General features: G+C 50.5%; 1 protein-coding gene across 4 annotated transcripts in view; it reads right to left on the minus strand.

The window, feature by feature from the left end:
* Nucleotides 1-2,180: 2,180 nt before the first annotated feature.
* Nucleotides 2,181-17,184, minus strand: part of CSF1R (colony stimulating factor 1 receptor) — a 28,280-nt gene continuing 13,276 nt past the window's right edge. For 2 of the 4 annotated variants that reach the window (XM_014597655.3, XM_014597654.3), the window contains exons 8-21: nt 16,772-16,886; nt 15,808-15,995; nt 14,182-14,294; nt 10,624-10,750; nt 9,982-10,086; nt 9,516-9,626; nt 8,299-8,461; nt 7,541-7,635; nt 7,271-7,383; nt 6,312-6,434; nt 6,059-6,170; nt 5,628-5,727; nt 4,919-5,024; nt 2,181-4,409 (exon numbers count right to left, since the gene is read on the minus strand). In XM_014597655.3, the coding sequence (XP_014453141.2) occupies nt 4,284-4,409; nt 4,919-5,024; nt 5,628-5,727; nt 6,059-6,170; nt 6,312-6,434; nt 7,271-7,383; nt 7,541-7,635; nt 8,299-8,461; nt 9,516-9,626; nt 9,982-10,086; nt 10,624-10,750; nt 14,182-14,294; nt 15,808-15,995; nt 16,772-16,886 (1,697 nt within the window). In that variant the 3' untranslated portion in view covers nt 2,181-4,283. The remainder of the gene's footprint in view (nt 4,410-4,918; nt 5,025-5,627; nt 5,728-6,058; nt 6,171-6,311; nt 6,435-7,270; nt 7,384-7,540; nt 7,636-8,298; nt 8,462-9,515; nt 9,627-9,981; nt 10,087-10,623; nt 10,751-14,181; nt 14,295-15,807; nt 15,996-16,771; nt 16,887-17,184) is intronic. The other 2 variants (XM_019478614.2, XM_019478615.2) reach the window with 2 other exon arrangements.

A 17,184-nucleotide genomic window follows, 5' to 3' on the forward strand; every position in this document is an offset into this window, starting at 1 on the left:
TCGTCCAAGTCGCTGATGAAGACATTGAAGAGTATCGGTCCAAGGACCGAGCTCTGCGGGACCCCACTGCCCACACCCTTCCAGGTCGAGACCGACCCATCTACCACGACTCTTTGGGTGCGACCCTCTAGCCAATTCGCCACCCACCGGACTGTGCAGTCATCCAAGTCACAGCCTCTTAACTTGTTCACCAGTATGGGGTGGGATACCGTATCGAAGGCCTTCCTGAAGTCTAAGTATACGACATCCACCCCTCCTCCTGTGTCCAGGCGTTTCGTAACCTGGTCATAGAAAGAGACTAGATTGGTCAGGCACGATCTGCCCGCCACAAACCCATGCTGGTTTCCCCTCAGCATAATTTGCCCTGCCGGGCTCTCACATATGTGAGCCTTGATAATTTTTTCAAAGACTTTACCAAGGATGGAGGTGAGACTGACTGGCCTATAGTTGCCCGGGTCCTCCTCCCTCCCCTTTTTGAAAATGGGGACCACGTTAGCCCTTTTCCAGTCCTCCGGGACTTGGCCCGTGCGCCACGAGCGTTCGAATATTCCCGCCAGTGGCTCTGCAATGATGTCGGCCAGTGCCTTCAGCACCCTCGGATGGAGCCCATCCGGGCCTGCCGACTTAAAGGCATCCAGTTCTTCCAAGTGACTCTGCACCACCTCAGGATCTACGTATGGAAGTCTGGCGCCTTGCTGCTGCCTCTCTACAACCCCAGTGAGAGACTTGTCGTGCCCCTCGCTTAGGAACACTGAGGCAAAGAACTCGTTGAGGAGTTCAGCCTTGTCCCCCCTGTCCGTCACCAATTGTTTCTGCCCATTTAGCAGGGGTCCTATTCCTCCCTGGGCCTTCCTTTTACTCCCTATGTATCTAAAAAACAATTTCTTGTTGTCCTTTACTTGGGTTGCCATCCTCAGCTCCATGGTAGCTTTGGCCCGCCTAACTGCCTCCCTACAAGCACGAGCAGAGGAGGTATATTCATCTTTAGTGATCTCACCCTGTTTCCACTTTTTATGTGCTCCCGTTTTGGCCCTTAGGCTGCCCTGGATTTCTCTGGTCAGCCAGGGAAGCCTCCTGGGCCCTTCCGGAAGCCTCCTGGCCCCATCCACATGGACTTCAGGCCAAGGTGAGTTAGAGAAGTAAAACTTGGTTGTCTCAGTCCTGTGTTTTGAAAGGAGTACATATAAAGTCCCTGGGTTCCACACCATAGCAATGAATCTGAGTCTCTCAGAATAAAGCTGGTCTGTAAATACAACTCCTTGTATCACCTTTTAAATAAAAATTCATCACTTTGCGTAGGGGGGAGCTAAAAGCAAAGAGTTTGGGTCAAATATCTTCTTTTCCGCTGGACTTCAGAATCTTTCTTCCTCCCCCAAAATGGTGTTCTTTATTACTGGACTGGAAAATTAAGCAGAAAGTGATGGTTGACTTCATTGTGTGAGTGGTTTAGAATGATTTTTAGGAGCTAGAGTTTGGTTCACTCCAAGTGAACCCCAGGTTCTGATTCATTCCTTTCCGCAGAGGTAGACAAGGGCAAAAGCAACAAGAGTGATGTCATGTGAGAAGAAAGTGCTTGACGGCTGTGTAGCCAAGACATGGCGTGGGCTGAGGAACTGATCTCATGCCTGCAACTGAGCTGTTAATGAGCAGACTTTGGAGGGAGGGGATAGAAATGGTGGCAGAGGCCATGTTTCACCCCACTAAGGGAGTCCCTAATTGTGCTTTTATTTCCAGCTGTGTAGCTTGTATGCTGCAGAAGAGATCCTGAAGAAGAGGGAGGTAATAACATTGGGTTTCATAAATTGAATTTATGGCCACCAGAGTGGTGGTAGCCTGCTCCTTCCAGTAGTGTACTGCTGTTCTGATGCAGCCGTTCTACACAACATGATGCACGGGCACATACCGGTCTCCTGTCTTCCCAAATGTCTTAACCCTTTAGTCAAAATATACTGTGGTGGTTTTCCCTCCTCTGCCATTGCTTCACCTCCCCTGCTTAGGCTCCTTGAATCAGTTTGTCACTGTTCAACTGCTTAAGGAATAGCAGCGAAAGGTTGAGTTTCTCAGATAATTCTGAGAGCACCTGGTAACACCTTGTATGACTGCCTTGGTTTCACCCTTTTCATGAAGTGAGCACTGGAGAAGGAAAAGCTTTTATGAAAAAAATAGAAATGGAGCATTGCTTTGTTCATCATGTTAGTTTTATTATAAGGCTGACAAGTGGAAAAGCGTTAGATTTTATTGAACAAGAAGGAAATCATTCTGTATTAACAGCATGTGTACAGTTTAATTGGAAATCGCCCTGAAATTATTGGCAGTAGTTCAGCAAAGGCTGAGTTAGTTCATGGATTAGTTCCTAGTAGCTATCATTTAAGCCTATCTCAGTGCATCTATAACTAGTACTAATACTCTGCTATACAGTTGATTAAGGCTAATGTTCCTTATAGCCTCTTTCCATTATTGTTTGTAAAGACTACAGACCTGGCTGCTGTGTATCATTAGCAGGGATCTTGGTTTTCCATGATTAAAAAAAATCACAAATTCTCTGATAAAAACCCCCCAAATCTGTGATTAAAATTAAATGCCCCCCACAGCCCCTGCCCCCAGCCCTGCCAGAGGGGACCCCAGCGCGGCAGCGCACAGGGGGACATGCATGAAAGCTTGCTGTTGTGAGCTCCATGCTGCCCTGGCCATGCTTCCGCTGCAGGTGGGGACTAGGAACGGAACCCTATGCTGCCCCCGTGCACACAGAGCAAGTGTGGCCTCGCTGTGCCCTGCCGTGCCAGTCGCACACGCTGTAATTTGGAGGGCAGCAGGGCGGGGAGTGCAGCGTTTGCAGCTGACCGTGCACTCTAGAGGGGGGAGGACTGCCCAGCCAGCTGCAAACCCACCCCCACCCCTGGCCGGAGAGTGCCCAAGCCGGGAGTGAGGAGGCTGCAAACCTCCTTGCTCCCTCAGCCCCCAGCCAGCTTCCCCCAAGCCCCACTCACCTCCAAGAAGAATAAGCCTGAAGCAGCCTCCAGTAAGTGTGAGCTTGGGCTCCACCCTTCCTCCTCTACCTTCCACTCAGGGCAGGGTTGTGGGGTTTCCTTGCCCCTTTTGCAAGCAGCTCTTGCAGGCTGGAACTCAGCCAGCCTGCAGAGCTCTTTGCAAAAGGGGGAAATCCATGGGTTTCTCTGCTAAAAGAGAAAATCCATGTTTTCTTCAATAAAAATGGGAAATCCGTTGTTTTCTCTGTTTTTTTTCCATAGGGAAACGGAAAACCCGGATCCCTGATCATTAGTAACCCGGAGTAAAAAGAATGGAAGATCAAAAATATATTCTGAGGGCATTAGGCCCTAGCTTATGAAATCTTAACTACCTTACCAAAAATGTCAATACCTACATTTAAAAAAAACAACCATATGGTTCTGCTATAGGCAGTGAGTTGCTGCATTTCTTGTTCAGCGATTCAAATGCAGTGCAGACTGCAGAATGCTGATCAGTTCCAGGTCAAAATAAAGCTGTTGTTCCTTCCTGGGTTGGGATTTATATTCCATGCCCACTTTTAAAGAGTTAATGATTCAAGGAGGCTCTTAGCTCAAGAAAGTGCTCTGTTCCTTGTCTTCTCACCCTGCTTTAGCCTAACAATGGCTGAAGAATGCCTCTCTGCTCTCATCTGGGTTTGAGGGGAGAGGGGCGTCTTCCAGTTAGCCAGTTAATGCTGAAAAAGCTTCTCTCTCACGGTTACTGTAATACCTGTGTAGGAGAGGGCAGGTCTAGTGAAGAAAAAAGGTACGCTGTTTCCATCTCTAAAAGTTAGGGCTGTCCCAGAAAGCAGGTTGTGTTGAGACGGGCATGAAATTAAACTGCAATCCTCAAACCACTTGCATACAAAAATGCACAGAATTCTTTGTACACGCACAGCCGTACAGAGCGTACATATCCCCACGTGTGAGCTTACAGATCTGACTCTGGAGAGACTGCTTGCTTTGTTTTTTGGCTCGTAGGAACTGGATAGCATGGATTTGCAGTGGCTGGTCAGGAAGACTTAACCAGTGTGCCCATATGTTACCGGCATTGGTCAGTCAGTGAGGATGACAAACATGATCCGTATATGGATCACGGCTGAGTCTCAGCTTTTTGCTCCTACCGTGATGGCTCTTCAAGGGGGGAATGCTGTAAATCTCTCATACTTCAGAAAGCACCGCAATAAGGAGACTTGGCATGAGGAGCCTGCCTTCCAAGCAAAGTCCTCTGCAAAGGTGAGTGGAGAATAGGGGCATATCCCCGGTGACCATACAGCCTTAACAGAACTGGTAATTGTTGCTGTTCAGAAGGGGCTGACTGCTCTCTCCTTGATCGCAGGACTCCTCGCAGCAGCTGGAGGGTTCGCACCCACTGTCTTCCTCTGCGGGGAGGTTTATGTAGTCCTGAAAGCAAAGAGAGGCCAAGAGCTTTAGTGCACCCCTCCCTAGTTCTCCATCAGTTGTCATCGTGGAAATGTTACTGCTCATTTCATATTTGCTTAGATTAATTTTGGAATTTTCCAGCCTTGTCTTGACTGAAGAGAAGGGCAGAATACCTCCTTCAGCAGGAGTGGGGAGCATGGAGGAGCTGCCCTGAGGGTTGAGGCCTTAAAGGTCCAGTCCTTATGTAAGCCATTGAGACTATTTACCAGAGATGCTGCATCCTGCAGTCTGACTGGAAGTCCTGCTCTGCACAGGAGAGCAGGGCAGCCCTGGCACTGGGAAGCTCGTGTCTCCCCACCTATGCATGGGCTTAACTTGCCGTGCAAATCTTTAGCATTTGATTTGCAAGAAGCTCCTGACCAGGTAAAAGAAGGGAGCTGCTGCCAACTGGCAGTGGCTTGTAAATGCTGGGGTACATCTGAGCCTCTCTTCCTGCCTTTGTCCACACATCACTGTGTGAAGCTTCTCACCTGCTCCTTGTTGACTTCCATTTGCTTCTGAATGAGATGGCAGATCTGGTCGAAGGTCGGCCGCTGCGTGGCTTGCAGGTTCCAGCACGCTTGCATGATGCTGTACCTGCAGGGTTGAGAAGCAGTGATGAGTCTGTTAATGCTCTGAGCATTTCATAATCTGTTTGCTCTGGGCCCTTCCAAGATGCCAGGATGGGATTAGCCCACTTTGTCTTTCTGTGGGACCTGGAGGACTAGCAAACCTTTAATATTCCCATGCCTCTAGTAAGAGCAATGGTGATGTCTGCATGTGTTCAAAGAGGCTTTGTTAGTACTGGTATGAAAGCTCTTGTCTCTTGTCAGGTGGACGATATTAAAGGAGAGCAAAAAGCTGCCTCTTTCTAACAGCCTGAAGACCTGACATAAGGAGCACTTGGGCCATGTATACAGACTTTCCCATATAGCCAACAGGACAGGAGCAAATTATAGGAATGTTTGTGGCTATCCATGGCTGTTACTATATTAAAAAAAAAAAAATAAAAAATCTCCCTTTATGTATGCCAGAGGGGCAATGGTGCCATGCCAGTGGCTTCTGAGAGGAAACTTAGTCCTGTTTTGGAAGGATCTTGTATCCAGCAGGAGTAATGGTCAGGGACAATACGGCTCTTACTGTCTGGAGCCTCATCTGCCCCCCACCTCTTTTTGCTCCCCATCGCATATACACACTTACATTTCCAAAGGAGCGAAATCTGGCCTGGCCATCTGGTATCCCAGCTTCACCATGTTGTAGAATTTGCTATTCACTGCCATGCCTGGGTACGGGCTTTTACCTGCCAACACAAGAACCAACATGTTGAGCAAAGGCAGTGGTGAGAGATCGAGGTCCCTTCCAGCCCTAAACTTCTGTGAATCCTTATCAGCCAGTCTTGCTGCCTGACTTAAGCAGTGCTGGAGGAGTTTGCCTTGCCCGTTTCTCTTGCTGAGGAAGTTTTGCGGCAACAAGAATTTGTCACGATCCAGTGATTTTTACAGCTAGGACTGATAGTGGGTTGTTTTATGTCCCTAATAAAGGCTGCTGGGCCTTTCCCCAGTCCTTGCATTTATGTAAGCTGCAAGCGATGGAAATGTATTATCAAGAACTTTTAAACAATCCTTTCTCACCCAGTGAGAAGATCTCCCAGAGGAGGATGCCGTAAGACCACACATCACTCTGCACTGTGTAAATGCAGTCAAAGATGCTCTCTGGGGCCATCCACTTCACGGGCAGACGAGCCTGGAGGGGCAAAAGTCTCCAGTCAGGGGGACAGGCTGGCTGCAAACACCACTGGTTTTGTCTTGTTCTCTCCTTAATGTCTTTCCCGGTGAACAGTCTGCTCTAGCCCTCCTCACTGCTGTCCCCATGTCAGGTACTTACGTTGCCTTTCACGACGTAGTTTGAATCATTCATGATGTCCCTGGCCAGCCCGAAGTCACAGATCTTGGCTACTCGTCCATCAGACACCAGCACGTTCCTTGCTGCCACGTCACGGTGGATGCACTAGAAAATGGATGGCAAGACAGTCTCCATGAGGTACCTTCCCATTACAGCCCTTCTATAACAAGGGCACAATTTACCTGTCTGAGAGGAGCATTGAGAAGATGAGCTCTTGTTCACTGAGACCCCTTGGTAGTACTAACTGTCTCGCACTACAAATGCTCTCTCTGTTTATACTTGCCACTTGCTTCCATTTTATTGTGAGTTTTAGGGAGCTACACTTCTAAGGCACTGCCTACTCTAACTTGGAGTCCCTTTTGCTGCTCTTGGGTTCCCTTTTTGAGGGCGTTTCAGGAGTCTGGGATGTTTAGAGACAGCCTCAGCATAGAGCAGTCCATCAGTTTGCTCGTTCTTAACCCACTTCTACAAGCAGATCCAGGCGGCAGTGTCAACTGTCACTTTCTGTTCCTTTTTCCCTGAAGAGAGCTGCGAGTGCAGGAAGGCACAGAGCAAGAACTCACGCTCTAAAGTAACAGCCGGAGAGAGAGATGTGATAACGGCACAACACGAACATGCAGTTAGATACAGATGGCTGCACTATGGGTTGCTGCCACGGAGCAGGGGATGCATGCTCAGAGGAGACTGCAGGCACTGGGGTGGAATGAATCTGACCTGGCTACTGACTGGCACCACATCAGCACCAGAGTTTTATCCTGCTCCTGAAGCAGCAGCTTGCTATGATTGACTGAACCGTTAGGAACCTCATGCAGACTGACTCTCATCTGATGCTGTGTCACCGCAAGCTGGTGTCCCCCTGATGCTCTGTACTGTGAGCTAGATTGGTATTAACTAGTTCACTTGCTAGGAAGCCTCTGGGGTGGTCTCCCCTTGGCACTCACGTTCTTTGAGGCGAGGAAGGCCATGCCCTGGGCCACCTGATTGGAGAATTGCAGCAGGTCGTGCAGGTCCAGGGGCCGCGCATCTTCCTTCTCCTCTTCCTGTGGGGTCTTGCCTGGAACAGACAGGAGTGCTTAGAGGCTGGCAGAGGATGGGTCCAGCGGGGTGAGTGAATGCAGAGCCTGCTAGATCCCGGCCTGTGATGCATCAAACAATGTGGACATCACATGGCTAAGGTCAGTGGAAAGCAGAGGCCAGGCTTTGCAACTTACCCCTCGTGGGTGTGGAGTTTGAGGAGGATGACGATGATGACACGGGTCTCATTTCCACATATGTCTCCAAAGTCTGGCTTGCAAACCCGCTGTCACTAAATCAGAAAGAGCCAAGGGCGCAAGTCATTAGGACCGAACAGGGCCGTCTCCTGATGGACTTTTGCCATTCTCTAAGCCCAGGCTGCTGAGCAGAGAAGGCGCTTCAACGTAGCTACCAGAGTTGGCTTGTATTAAAGGTGGGACTGCAGAGCTAGCGTGAGCAAGGTTAGACTGAGAACTTCACCCTAGCTACCCCTGGCTAATTGCACCCCATGTTGGGAGCATTCAGGAGGGAGATGCATTGTAACTACCCCTCTCAGAACTGGTTTTCTCCCCTTCTGTCACCTTCTCTCGATAGCTCTTTGGCTGGCAAGATCTCAAACTGTGGCAGGTCCTTTGCCGTAGGTTGTGGGCAAAGGAGCAGCTTTGCACTGAAAAGTATAGAGGGCTCAAAAATCACGCCAGTAAAATGTAGTCCATTTTCAGAAGCTTCTGTAATGGACCAGTCACAATTTTGCTCTTTATCCCAAGGTGTCCTTCTAGGGCATTTCTGATTGATAGGAAATGTGGCTTCATGGACATAGGGATTTAAAGAAATCCCTACATTTCTACTTACAAGTAACCTGAACTCCCAGACTACATTGATATAACCTTTCTCCACTTCTTGCTAGCAAGTATTCTTTTTCTTTCTCTTTCTGATCTCTAGTCCTGATTTGTACCTTCGGACATACTTCTTCTCCAGATAGATATTCTTGTAATTGGCAGTGTTGTCCGGAGAGGAATCCGAGCTCAAGTCCTGGATAATTAGGCACTCCGCTTTCTTCCGCAGAAAATTCAGCAGATCTCCGTAGCGGCAGTACTCCGTGATAACCAAGATTGGGCCTAAAAAAAAAAATAAGGAAGTGGTGACCATCAAGAAGTGACTTCACTGCATCCTGTCTCTTCTGGAGAAGACTTGCATCCCTGATGCGTGAGAACAAGGATGTCTGGGCATAGACTTGGTGTGAACAACAATCTTGTATATACTTTTCATTGGAAGACTAGAGATTTTGCTGGACTCTGCAACTTTATGGTTATATATGAGTCTCTGATAACAGCCCACTCTCATCCATTCCAGTTCTGTCCATGGAATAGGATGGCAGCTCTGCTAGGCCAAAATCCCTTAATCAGCTCTAGGAAGGAGAGACGCAGTGGAACGGCTGCAGGAAAGCACCTGAGAGATATTCCAAACCTACTCCTTGTAACCAATAAAGTTCTCCTTTGTATCTAGCGTGGGAGACTTATTGGGAGAGGACCTAGATTATGCCTTGGGGTCCCCTTGGTTTGACTGACTAAGGGAGATCACTATTTGTGCTTCAGACTGAGGGAAGCACCCCAAGTTCTTGCAGTGTGTCAAGTACCCTCGAGGACTACTAGGCCTGTTTCCCAGGGGCAAAGGGCCAAGATCAGTCCAGACCCTGGGTGGTGGTGGCATTACCCCCAGGCTTGTGGGTGTGCTCCAGAAAGGGGTCGGCCGGATGCAAGGTGCCCCCAGGCAGGCACTTGGAGCCTGGAAGGTGGTTGGGTACAATGAGGTGGGTGGCTCAACACAGGAGCACCCTTTACTGGCCTGCTGCATGTGGTGGCAGTGGTGGGATCTGACAACCTGCTGTCCTGAAGGCATAATTTGGGGAAGGGAGTAGAGTCACTGAAAACCCTTGAGCAAACAATCTCTAATTCGGCATCAGGTCAATCAGACAGTGTAGCTAGCTAGACTGGCTGATGGGTATGACCACATGACAGTGGCTGACTTGAAAGAGGCAATGTTTTAAAAAGCAAGAAGGGACCATTGTTACTTCCCAGTTTGACATGCTTTTAAAAGGTTTTTAACATGCCGGTGCTCTCTTTGGTCATTGAACTCAGACTTCCTTTGAGGGAGAGGTACGTTGCTGCCTACCTCCGCAGGTACATGCTCCCAGGAGGTTCACAATGTTCTCATGGTGGCCCAGATGACTCATGATCTTGAGCTCAGACATGAGCGCCTCTTGCTCATCTGTGTCAGCTGTGGCTGGAATGAAAGAGGAAAGGGTGGTGTGGGGGGTGATGGGGGAGAGAAAGGGGTTAGAAAAAGGGAGGTTGAGGAAGGGAGTAGAAAGGGGGCCAGAGGTAAGATGAGAGGAAAGGTAACGATGCAAATATGGGAAAGGAGGAGGATTGATGAATGTGTCCCCTTTATCCATAACTTATGGTAGCTATGGCTGCGTGATGACCAGCAGCAGTTCTACCCATGGCGCCAGCCTGCAAAGCAGGTGTTATCTAGCCTATAATCTGCTAGAGGTGCAAAAACTGTGTCCTCCATCCCAGCCCCCTGGGGCCACGTTGTTTCTTAGCCAGGCTCCCTCTGCAATCTGTTCTTGACTTACCCTTTAGCATCTTCACAGCCACTTTGAGGACAGAGTCTTCCTTCCCCAGCCCGAAAGCAGTGGCTTCGACCACTTTTCCAAAAGCCCCTGCTCCAAGGGTCTTTCCTGGAAAGAAACATCTGCTTAGAAGACCCCAAGTTTTGCAATGGCAACTGTCCAAAGCACTGGTTCGGGTGGACTCTCCAGCTGATGTGCCAATGGCAGAACCATGGCAAACATAAACCGCACGAGCAGTGGGAAATTCAGATGTGTTCTGCCCTTGTCTATGGGGGATTTCAGTGTGAGAAAAGTTTTTTTTTTTTTAAGGAAGTGACAGTCCAGCCCTACAGGTCAGAAAGCAGCCTGGACAGCAGTGGTATTCTGGATAACGCACAATGTTAAAAGAATGGGCAGTATCCTATCATCCCAGCTCTGCGTGAGAGAGGTCACGGAGAAGGGCTGTCTCATGTTGTTTGTAGTTCTACATGCAGGGAGAAAAGGGGGCCTGCGTGTGGGTGGTGTTTTATTGCTCTAACCATTGTGTTTCTTTTTGATGCAAGGAGTGGGGGGTGCCAGCAGCAGCATTTCAGCTCTGCACATGAACCAGTTTGGACCTGCATATTGTCACCAACTCGAGGCAAAGAAGCCAGAAGGGTTTCTCACCAAACTGCAGGTTGTTTCTGGGGAACTCCCACTTCCGATTGTATGGCAGCTGGGTGGGGTCAATAAAGATGTAGTTATTCCCTTCGCAGGCTTCAATGATCTTCCACCGCACCTGGTATTTGGGTTTCTGCGAGGAAGAAAAATCTGATTACTCAGGTGCTTTCTTCTGCACAAGGTTCCCAATCCAAGGCTGCCGTTGCACAGGGGCTCTGTTGCAACCACACCCCCTTCCCCGTATGACAGAGTGGTCTCGCTATGTTATTCCATAGCTTTGGAGAAGGGACCTGGTTTTAGACCATCAAATGCTACTTGCTTCTGAATACGGGCTGCAAAGGGGTGGGAGAGGCTGAGAAGCAGGTTTGAGGCATTCTGACTAGTCATGAAGTCCAGTCCTTCCTCCCTTGCTTGGACATGAAAAGCTCCAGCCACCACTACCTACACATGGATGCTTCTGCTCAGCCCAGGGCCATGCAAGCGTGCAGGCCAGCCCTCCTGTTTTCTCTCTAAAGAGCAGCCACTGGAGTCTGTAGTCTCAGAAATCCCTTCTCTTCATCCCCTGAAGCTTGTTGGGGCTATAGAGCTTGGATAGCTGTTACACCCTATACCTCCATAGGGGATTTCAGCTGGGCAGCAGACATCATATATGCTGTCTACCCCCCCTGCCCTGGCAGCTGTCTGTGTGCTTCGTGCGCCCTTTTGCTGAGCACAGCATAACCAGTACATTGCCTTGGATTTGGTTCCTGTTAGAGCAAAGAAGGAGAACTTAGGATTTCTCCCCTGCTCCCCGAATGTGCACCTGGCAGAGCCAGGGGGCCTAAAGCCTATGGGCAGCGGAAACTGTCAGCTTCTTAAACTTGTTGTAAAGGTCACGTCAGAAAGATTTGGAAAATCAAACAGAGGTGAGGAAAACAGGGAGAGAGGAAGTGAAACCATCGGTCATCAGGATGCTGCGTGCTGTGGGGGAAGGGGAACGCAAGCCAGCTCTTCTGCCTGGGTCTTGTCTACCCTTTCAGGAAGGAAGAGGCAGATCCGAGCAGGCAATGATTCACTTCATTCCCAAAGCTCTGGCTGTGGAAACCCTTCCTACAGCTGGTGCTCTGGAGGAGCTACAGACATGCATGAATCACCCGTGTGCATGGGCTGCAGGCGTGAAAGGCTGGGGATGTCTCATGATGATGCTGCAAGCCAGCTCTGGAGCTGGGTGCAAAGCCTTAAAGTTTCCTAGTAGTTCGGGTCAGGAGGAACCTGAACAGATCATCTAGCCTGACCCCCTGCCACAGGCAGGAATGAATGCTGGGTTCACAAGATCCCAGACAGGTGATCGTCCAACCTCCTCTTGAATTTGCTCAAGGTAGGGGCGAGGACCACTTCTCTGGGAAGTTGGTTCCAGATTTTGGCCACCCTAACTGTAAAATATTGCCTTCTGATCTCTAACCTAAACCTATTCTCCATCAGCTTATGACCATTGTTCCTCGTCACCCCAGGTGGTGCTGGGTGAAAAGGGCTCTACCCATTTGCTGTTGATCTCCCCTGATGAGTTTGTAGGCAGCCACCAGGTCCCCCCCTCAGCCTCCTCTTGCTGAGGCTGAACAGGTTCAGGTCCCTCCGTCTCTCCTCGTAGGGCCTGTCCTGCTGCCCTCTTACCAAGTGGGTGGCCTTCTCTGAACCCTCTCCAGGCTGGACACATCCCTTTTGAAGTGCGGCGCCCAGTACTGGACGCAGTACTCCAACTGCAGCCTGACCAAAGTTGCATAGAGGAGGAGTATCACCTCTCTGGACCGGCTTGAGATGCACCTTTGGATGCACGACAAGGTATGGCTGGCCTTGCTGGCTGCGGTCTGGCATTGGCGGCTCATGTTCATCTTGGAGTCAGTAATGACTCTGAGGTCCCTTTCCACCTCTGTGCTTTCAAGAAGGGAACTCCCCGGCCTGTATGTATGCGTGGACTCCTTCTCCCAAGGTGCAGCACCCTGCTTTTGTCTATGGTGAACCCCATCCTATTCTCATCTGCCCACTTCTGTAGTCTGTCTAAATCTAGTTGCAGCCTCTCTCTCTCTTCAAGTGTGTCCTCCTCGCCCCACATCTTAGTGTCATCAGCAAACTTGGACAGCGTGCTTCCCACCCCCTCGTCCAAGTCGCTGATGAAGATGTTAAACACTGCGGGCCCGAGGACCGAGCCCTGGGGGACCCCACCGCTCACATCTCTCCAGGTTGAGTACAACCTGTCCTCCACTACTCTCTGGGTGTGCCCCAAAGAAAATGTGCGTCCAAAATGGTTGGGCCCAGAAAGATGGAGCAGCTCAGGGCCCAGAAACCTGAACACCGGGGTAGGTTCTACCTGCCACAAAGTCATAGCCGGGGGGGTGGTGGGGGCATCACTTAATACCAGCCATGTAGCCAGGGAGAGTGCAGCTGTATTGTTTTCCTCCTGTGAATGGTCTAGAGCAGTGGGGCTGAGAGGCTACGGTGCTGGGCTCACTCATGTCCCTGTCGGCCCGTCTCCCTCAATAGCTGAAGCCTGTTCCTTACAAAGCAGGGCTGAGGAGCGGGTGCTTCTCGACCCGGGGCTGAGCTCTCTCAGGGTGGAAGATGGCTTTTCTGCCTGAGCTGCTGATCCATGCTTGGGGAGAGACGCCCCTCTTTGTCCACTCAAACAGACAAGAAGCAGGAGTCTGGGGCTCAGGGCAGCACTCTTTGCTTGCAGTGTGGTGGACTGGGGAGTGGAGTCCCTTTTCCCCTGTGCAAGCAGCAGCAAGGGCTGGTTTAACCTTAGGGTGCTTTCACAGAGCAAGAGGCAGGACTTGCCACTTTCCCGTGTGACGCTGGGGCACAGTTTGACTGGAGGCAGCTGAGCGTCCGTGTCCTTTGCAGCCTGTTTTGCCTCGCTGGTCATTTTTTTGTTTTGTTGTGAGAAAAGGGAGGCCAGGCTTGCAGGACGCTGGCTGAAAAGGCAAGGCTTTGTCCCCAGCTAGATCTGCACATTTGTGCTGATCCTTGCAAAAAAGAGCTGATTCAGAAATATGTGGGCGAGCACCTTGGCCGAGCACTTGGAGGAAAAGCCTGCACAGTACTGGGACCATGCGGTACCAGGGAGAAATGGGGTTAGTTGTGGCTGTGGGGTCCAGTATTTGCCGACGGAGAAGGTTGTGGTGGGCAGAAGGCATGGGCATGAGGACTCGTGGGCTCCACGTCGGCCCATGCGGGAAGGGCAGCTCAGCCGTCCACCATATGAGTGTGGAAGCTGCTTTCGGCTGGCATGACCCCTAGCATCAGCCAAGTGCAGGGCTTCAGGTTCACAAAATTAGCGGCATGAAATAAGCTAGCCTCTTCCCCAGCCAAGGGGCACTTCCAGATCTCCCTTGCCAAGCCAGCAGGGCTGCCCAGACCCAAGAGCTGCAGTCGTGGGACCAGCTTTGCTCCCCCAAAGGTGTTCAGCGAGGTACAGGCTTGCCGCACTGCCACGGGGCCCGTGTTGGCCGCACTGCACAATGGTAGCAGACCCCTGCACGCAGGCCTCTGCTTGCTGCACACCCCTCTCCCTCGGGGACTCAGTCTGACCTGCTTGTATTTGTACAGGAGGAAGAGGAGGAGCAGGAGCAGCAGGATGGATATTCCCACGCAGCTGTACAAGGTGGGGTTGAAGAGCTTGTTGGGGGCCATCCACACTTCCCCTGGAGGAACATGAGGGAAAGGGGGAAACTCAGACATGGCAATGCTTGTTTCACTGTCATCACTCCGATAGTGCCCTACCCGGCCCCCCACCTCCAGTCGCACAGCTGTAGCCCCAGAGCTGACTGCTGCCCTGGGAGTCAGGGGAAGGAGGTAGGTAGAAAATCAGACCTGCCAAAGACTCAGCCTGGTTGTCAAGTGGAGGGACCTGTGCTCAGTTTTGCATTCGCTGGTTTTAGCGAGAATGTGCCTGAGGATTGAGGAATCGGATCTCGTGGTAGAGGTGATTTTTTTTTTTTTTTTTTTTTTTTTTTTTTTTTTACTTAGATGAAGTAGATTTTTACAAAAAATATTTCTTTAATTGCAAGCTTGCAATTCTGATTTTTGCAAAAAAAAAAATTGCAGTTAAAGAAGCTTGCAATTAAAGAATTAAAACAAATTTTTTTTTTTTTTTGCAAAAATCTAGTTGGTCTAATAAAAGAGAGCACCTCTACCACAAGTTCTGCCTCTAGACTAGTATGGCTACAACCTGAAGACCTGAGACTTGAGACCTTTTGAGTAAAGGGCTCCAGGATGTGACTGGAGATGCTAATAATGGAGGAAGGCTTTTTACTGGGGAAGACTCTTTATTGACCCCACCTTCCTGGTTCAATCAGCTGTTAGACAAAAGCACCAAAAAGCCCTGCTAAAGCCCATGATCTATACAGACGCTGGGCAAGCCAGGTCCAATTCACATGCTTCCTCTTCTGGGCATGTGTTGGGCTCAGTGTGTGTGTGCGCCAAGCTGGAGGTAAAGAGCTATTTTTTCCCTCCCTCCACATCTGTAAGCAGATGGCTTCGTTGGTGAGTGGCAGGGGCAGTGATGAATAATGTCACTACCCACATGGTCCTTCGAGGTGGCTGGGTGAAGCGGACCCTGCCCTCGCTAAGGCACGGCTACCGCAGAATTGTCCTCAGTTCCTGGCATAGGCAGGGATGGAGCGGGTGGAGAAATGAGGTATGGCCTCGCAATGGGCACTGGCAGGATTGGGGTGGGAAAGGGGCCGCAGGTTTGAAGTGCAGGGCACCAGCAAGGCTTGGAGAGGTGGGCTCTGGGTTGGGAGTGAGGGGCACTGCCAGGGCTGGAGGGCTGTCTTGGGAGTGAGGGCACGAGCATATCGGGGCTGCTCAGTGCCACAAGGCAGCAGAGGGGACAGCCACAGCTGGACCCGTGTCCCGGTGAGCAAAGGGGGCAGGGGGAGCTCTTTGTTTTCCACGATAAAAAACTAAAATCAAACGCCAACATTTATAGGTATTTAGAATTTATTTTATTACAGTGATAGAAGCACCGATAGGCTTCCAAATTGCAAATCTATCAATAAAACACAGCATTCAATTGATACCTATATATATAGTGGCGTTTCATTTTAATTGCGGAAAAGTGTGGATTTGGGGGCTTTTAATCAAAGAATTTACAAACTTTTATCAGCGAATTTGTGATTTTTAAACAGAGAAAACCAGAATCCCTCATCTCACTTGTAATGTAAGGGTGGAAGGTCTCAGAGGTGTTCCCCTCTTCGTTGACGGCCACGCAGCAAAAGGTGAGGTTGGCGCTCATCTTAGGGACTGTGAGGATGCTCTCAACTTGCACAGTTTTGAAAAGCATCTTTTCCAGGACCTGTGGTCTGGTGTCATTCAGAATCAAGGTGCAGTTTGGGTTGTATCTGTAGGAAAAGAGGAGACAAGAGCATATCTCTGAAGTAGCCCGACTAGGCCACGGAGATCGCTGCTGCGTCGTTCCTGCAGGCAAGGTGAGTGCTAATGGCAAAAGCAGACCCCAGGGACTGGAGTCCTGCAGCAGCAGGGGGTCGGACTCGATGATCTGCTAAGGTCCGTTCCGACACAAACATCTATGAAACTTGTTGCCCTTCCGTCTCCAGGGGATGTTCACTTCCTTCCTCAACAATGATTCTTCCATTTCCTTTAATTGGCTGAACTGACCCTAAACCTAAAACGTAGCTGTTCAGATGAAGCTGTGCTCAGCAAGGCCCTGTTGATGTAAAGCCCCTTTCCTCATTGTGCAAACCAAACCCACCTCCCAGTTGCTCCATGAGCTTGGTTCTGCTGACGTCCCTCCCCAGCAACTCAGCTACTGGGATACGTCTGCTCCCTCCTGAGCAGGGGCCGTTTTGGAACAGTGCTGTGCTCACCGGGTCTCATCCAGCACAGCTTTGTACAATGTACATGCACTAGACTTTGCTGTCCAGAGCAGGTCTAAATCACCTTCTGGTGCTGGAGAGGCACCTTGCTCACTGGTGCCTACTGGAAACAATGGAGGAGCTGCTATAGTCGGCAGCAGGAGACTGCATTGCTGTCATGCTGGGCAGAGCTCTGGGGTGCCGGCGGGCACCTTTGTAGAGCCTGTTGTGCCATTGCCAATGGCACAAGCTCTGGCACCAGGGCTTTGTGGTGCGGGACCCCTCTCCCCACCCTCGCTCACCTCTCGGCATGCTTGTAGCATTGATACCACTCGACATGGGGAGCAGGGTAGCCATCGGCCAGGCAGCGAAGGGTCTTGGAGTTGTTGGTTGGCACAATGTTCATCCGAGGCGGGGCTGGATGGGGACACAAAGGGATGTCTGGTTTTGTCCTCACCTGTACAAAGCTCTAGTCCTACTGGCTTTGAGGGAAGGGGGCTGCTGGCTCCACACTGCCCCTCGGGGTCTTTGGGATCCAGCTTCCCCCCCGGTACATCTTGGCTACCTCCCTGGAGCAGGAGTTCCAGCTCCATGGCCCTTTTTGCTCTTGGGGCAATTGCTGGCACCCCCAGGAGAACGGCCATGTGGGCACTCCTCATTGCTCAGGTGATAACGGCTTCCAGGCTTGTCCCTTGCTGGCTGGAGGAGCTGGGCC

This window comes from Alligator mississippiensis, chromosome 9 (assembly GCF_030867095.1).
Source record: "Alligator mississippiensis isolate rAllMis1 chromosome 9, rAllMis1, whole genome shotgun sequence".
NCBI classification, from domain to species: domain Eukaryota; kingdom Metazoa; phylum Chordata; order Crocodylia; family Alligatoridae; genus Alligator; species Alligator mississippiensis.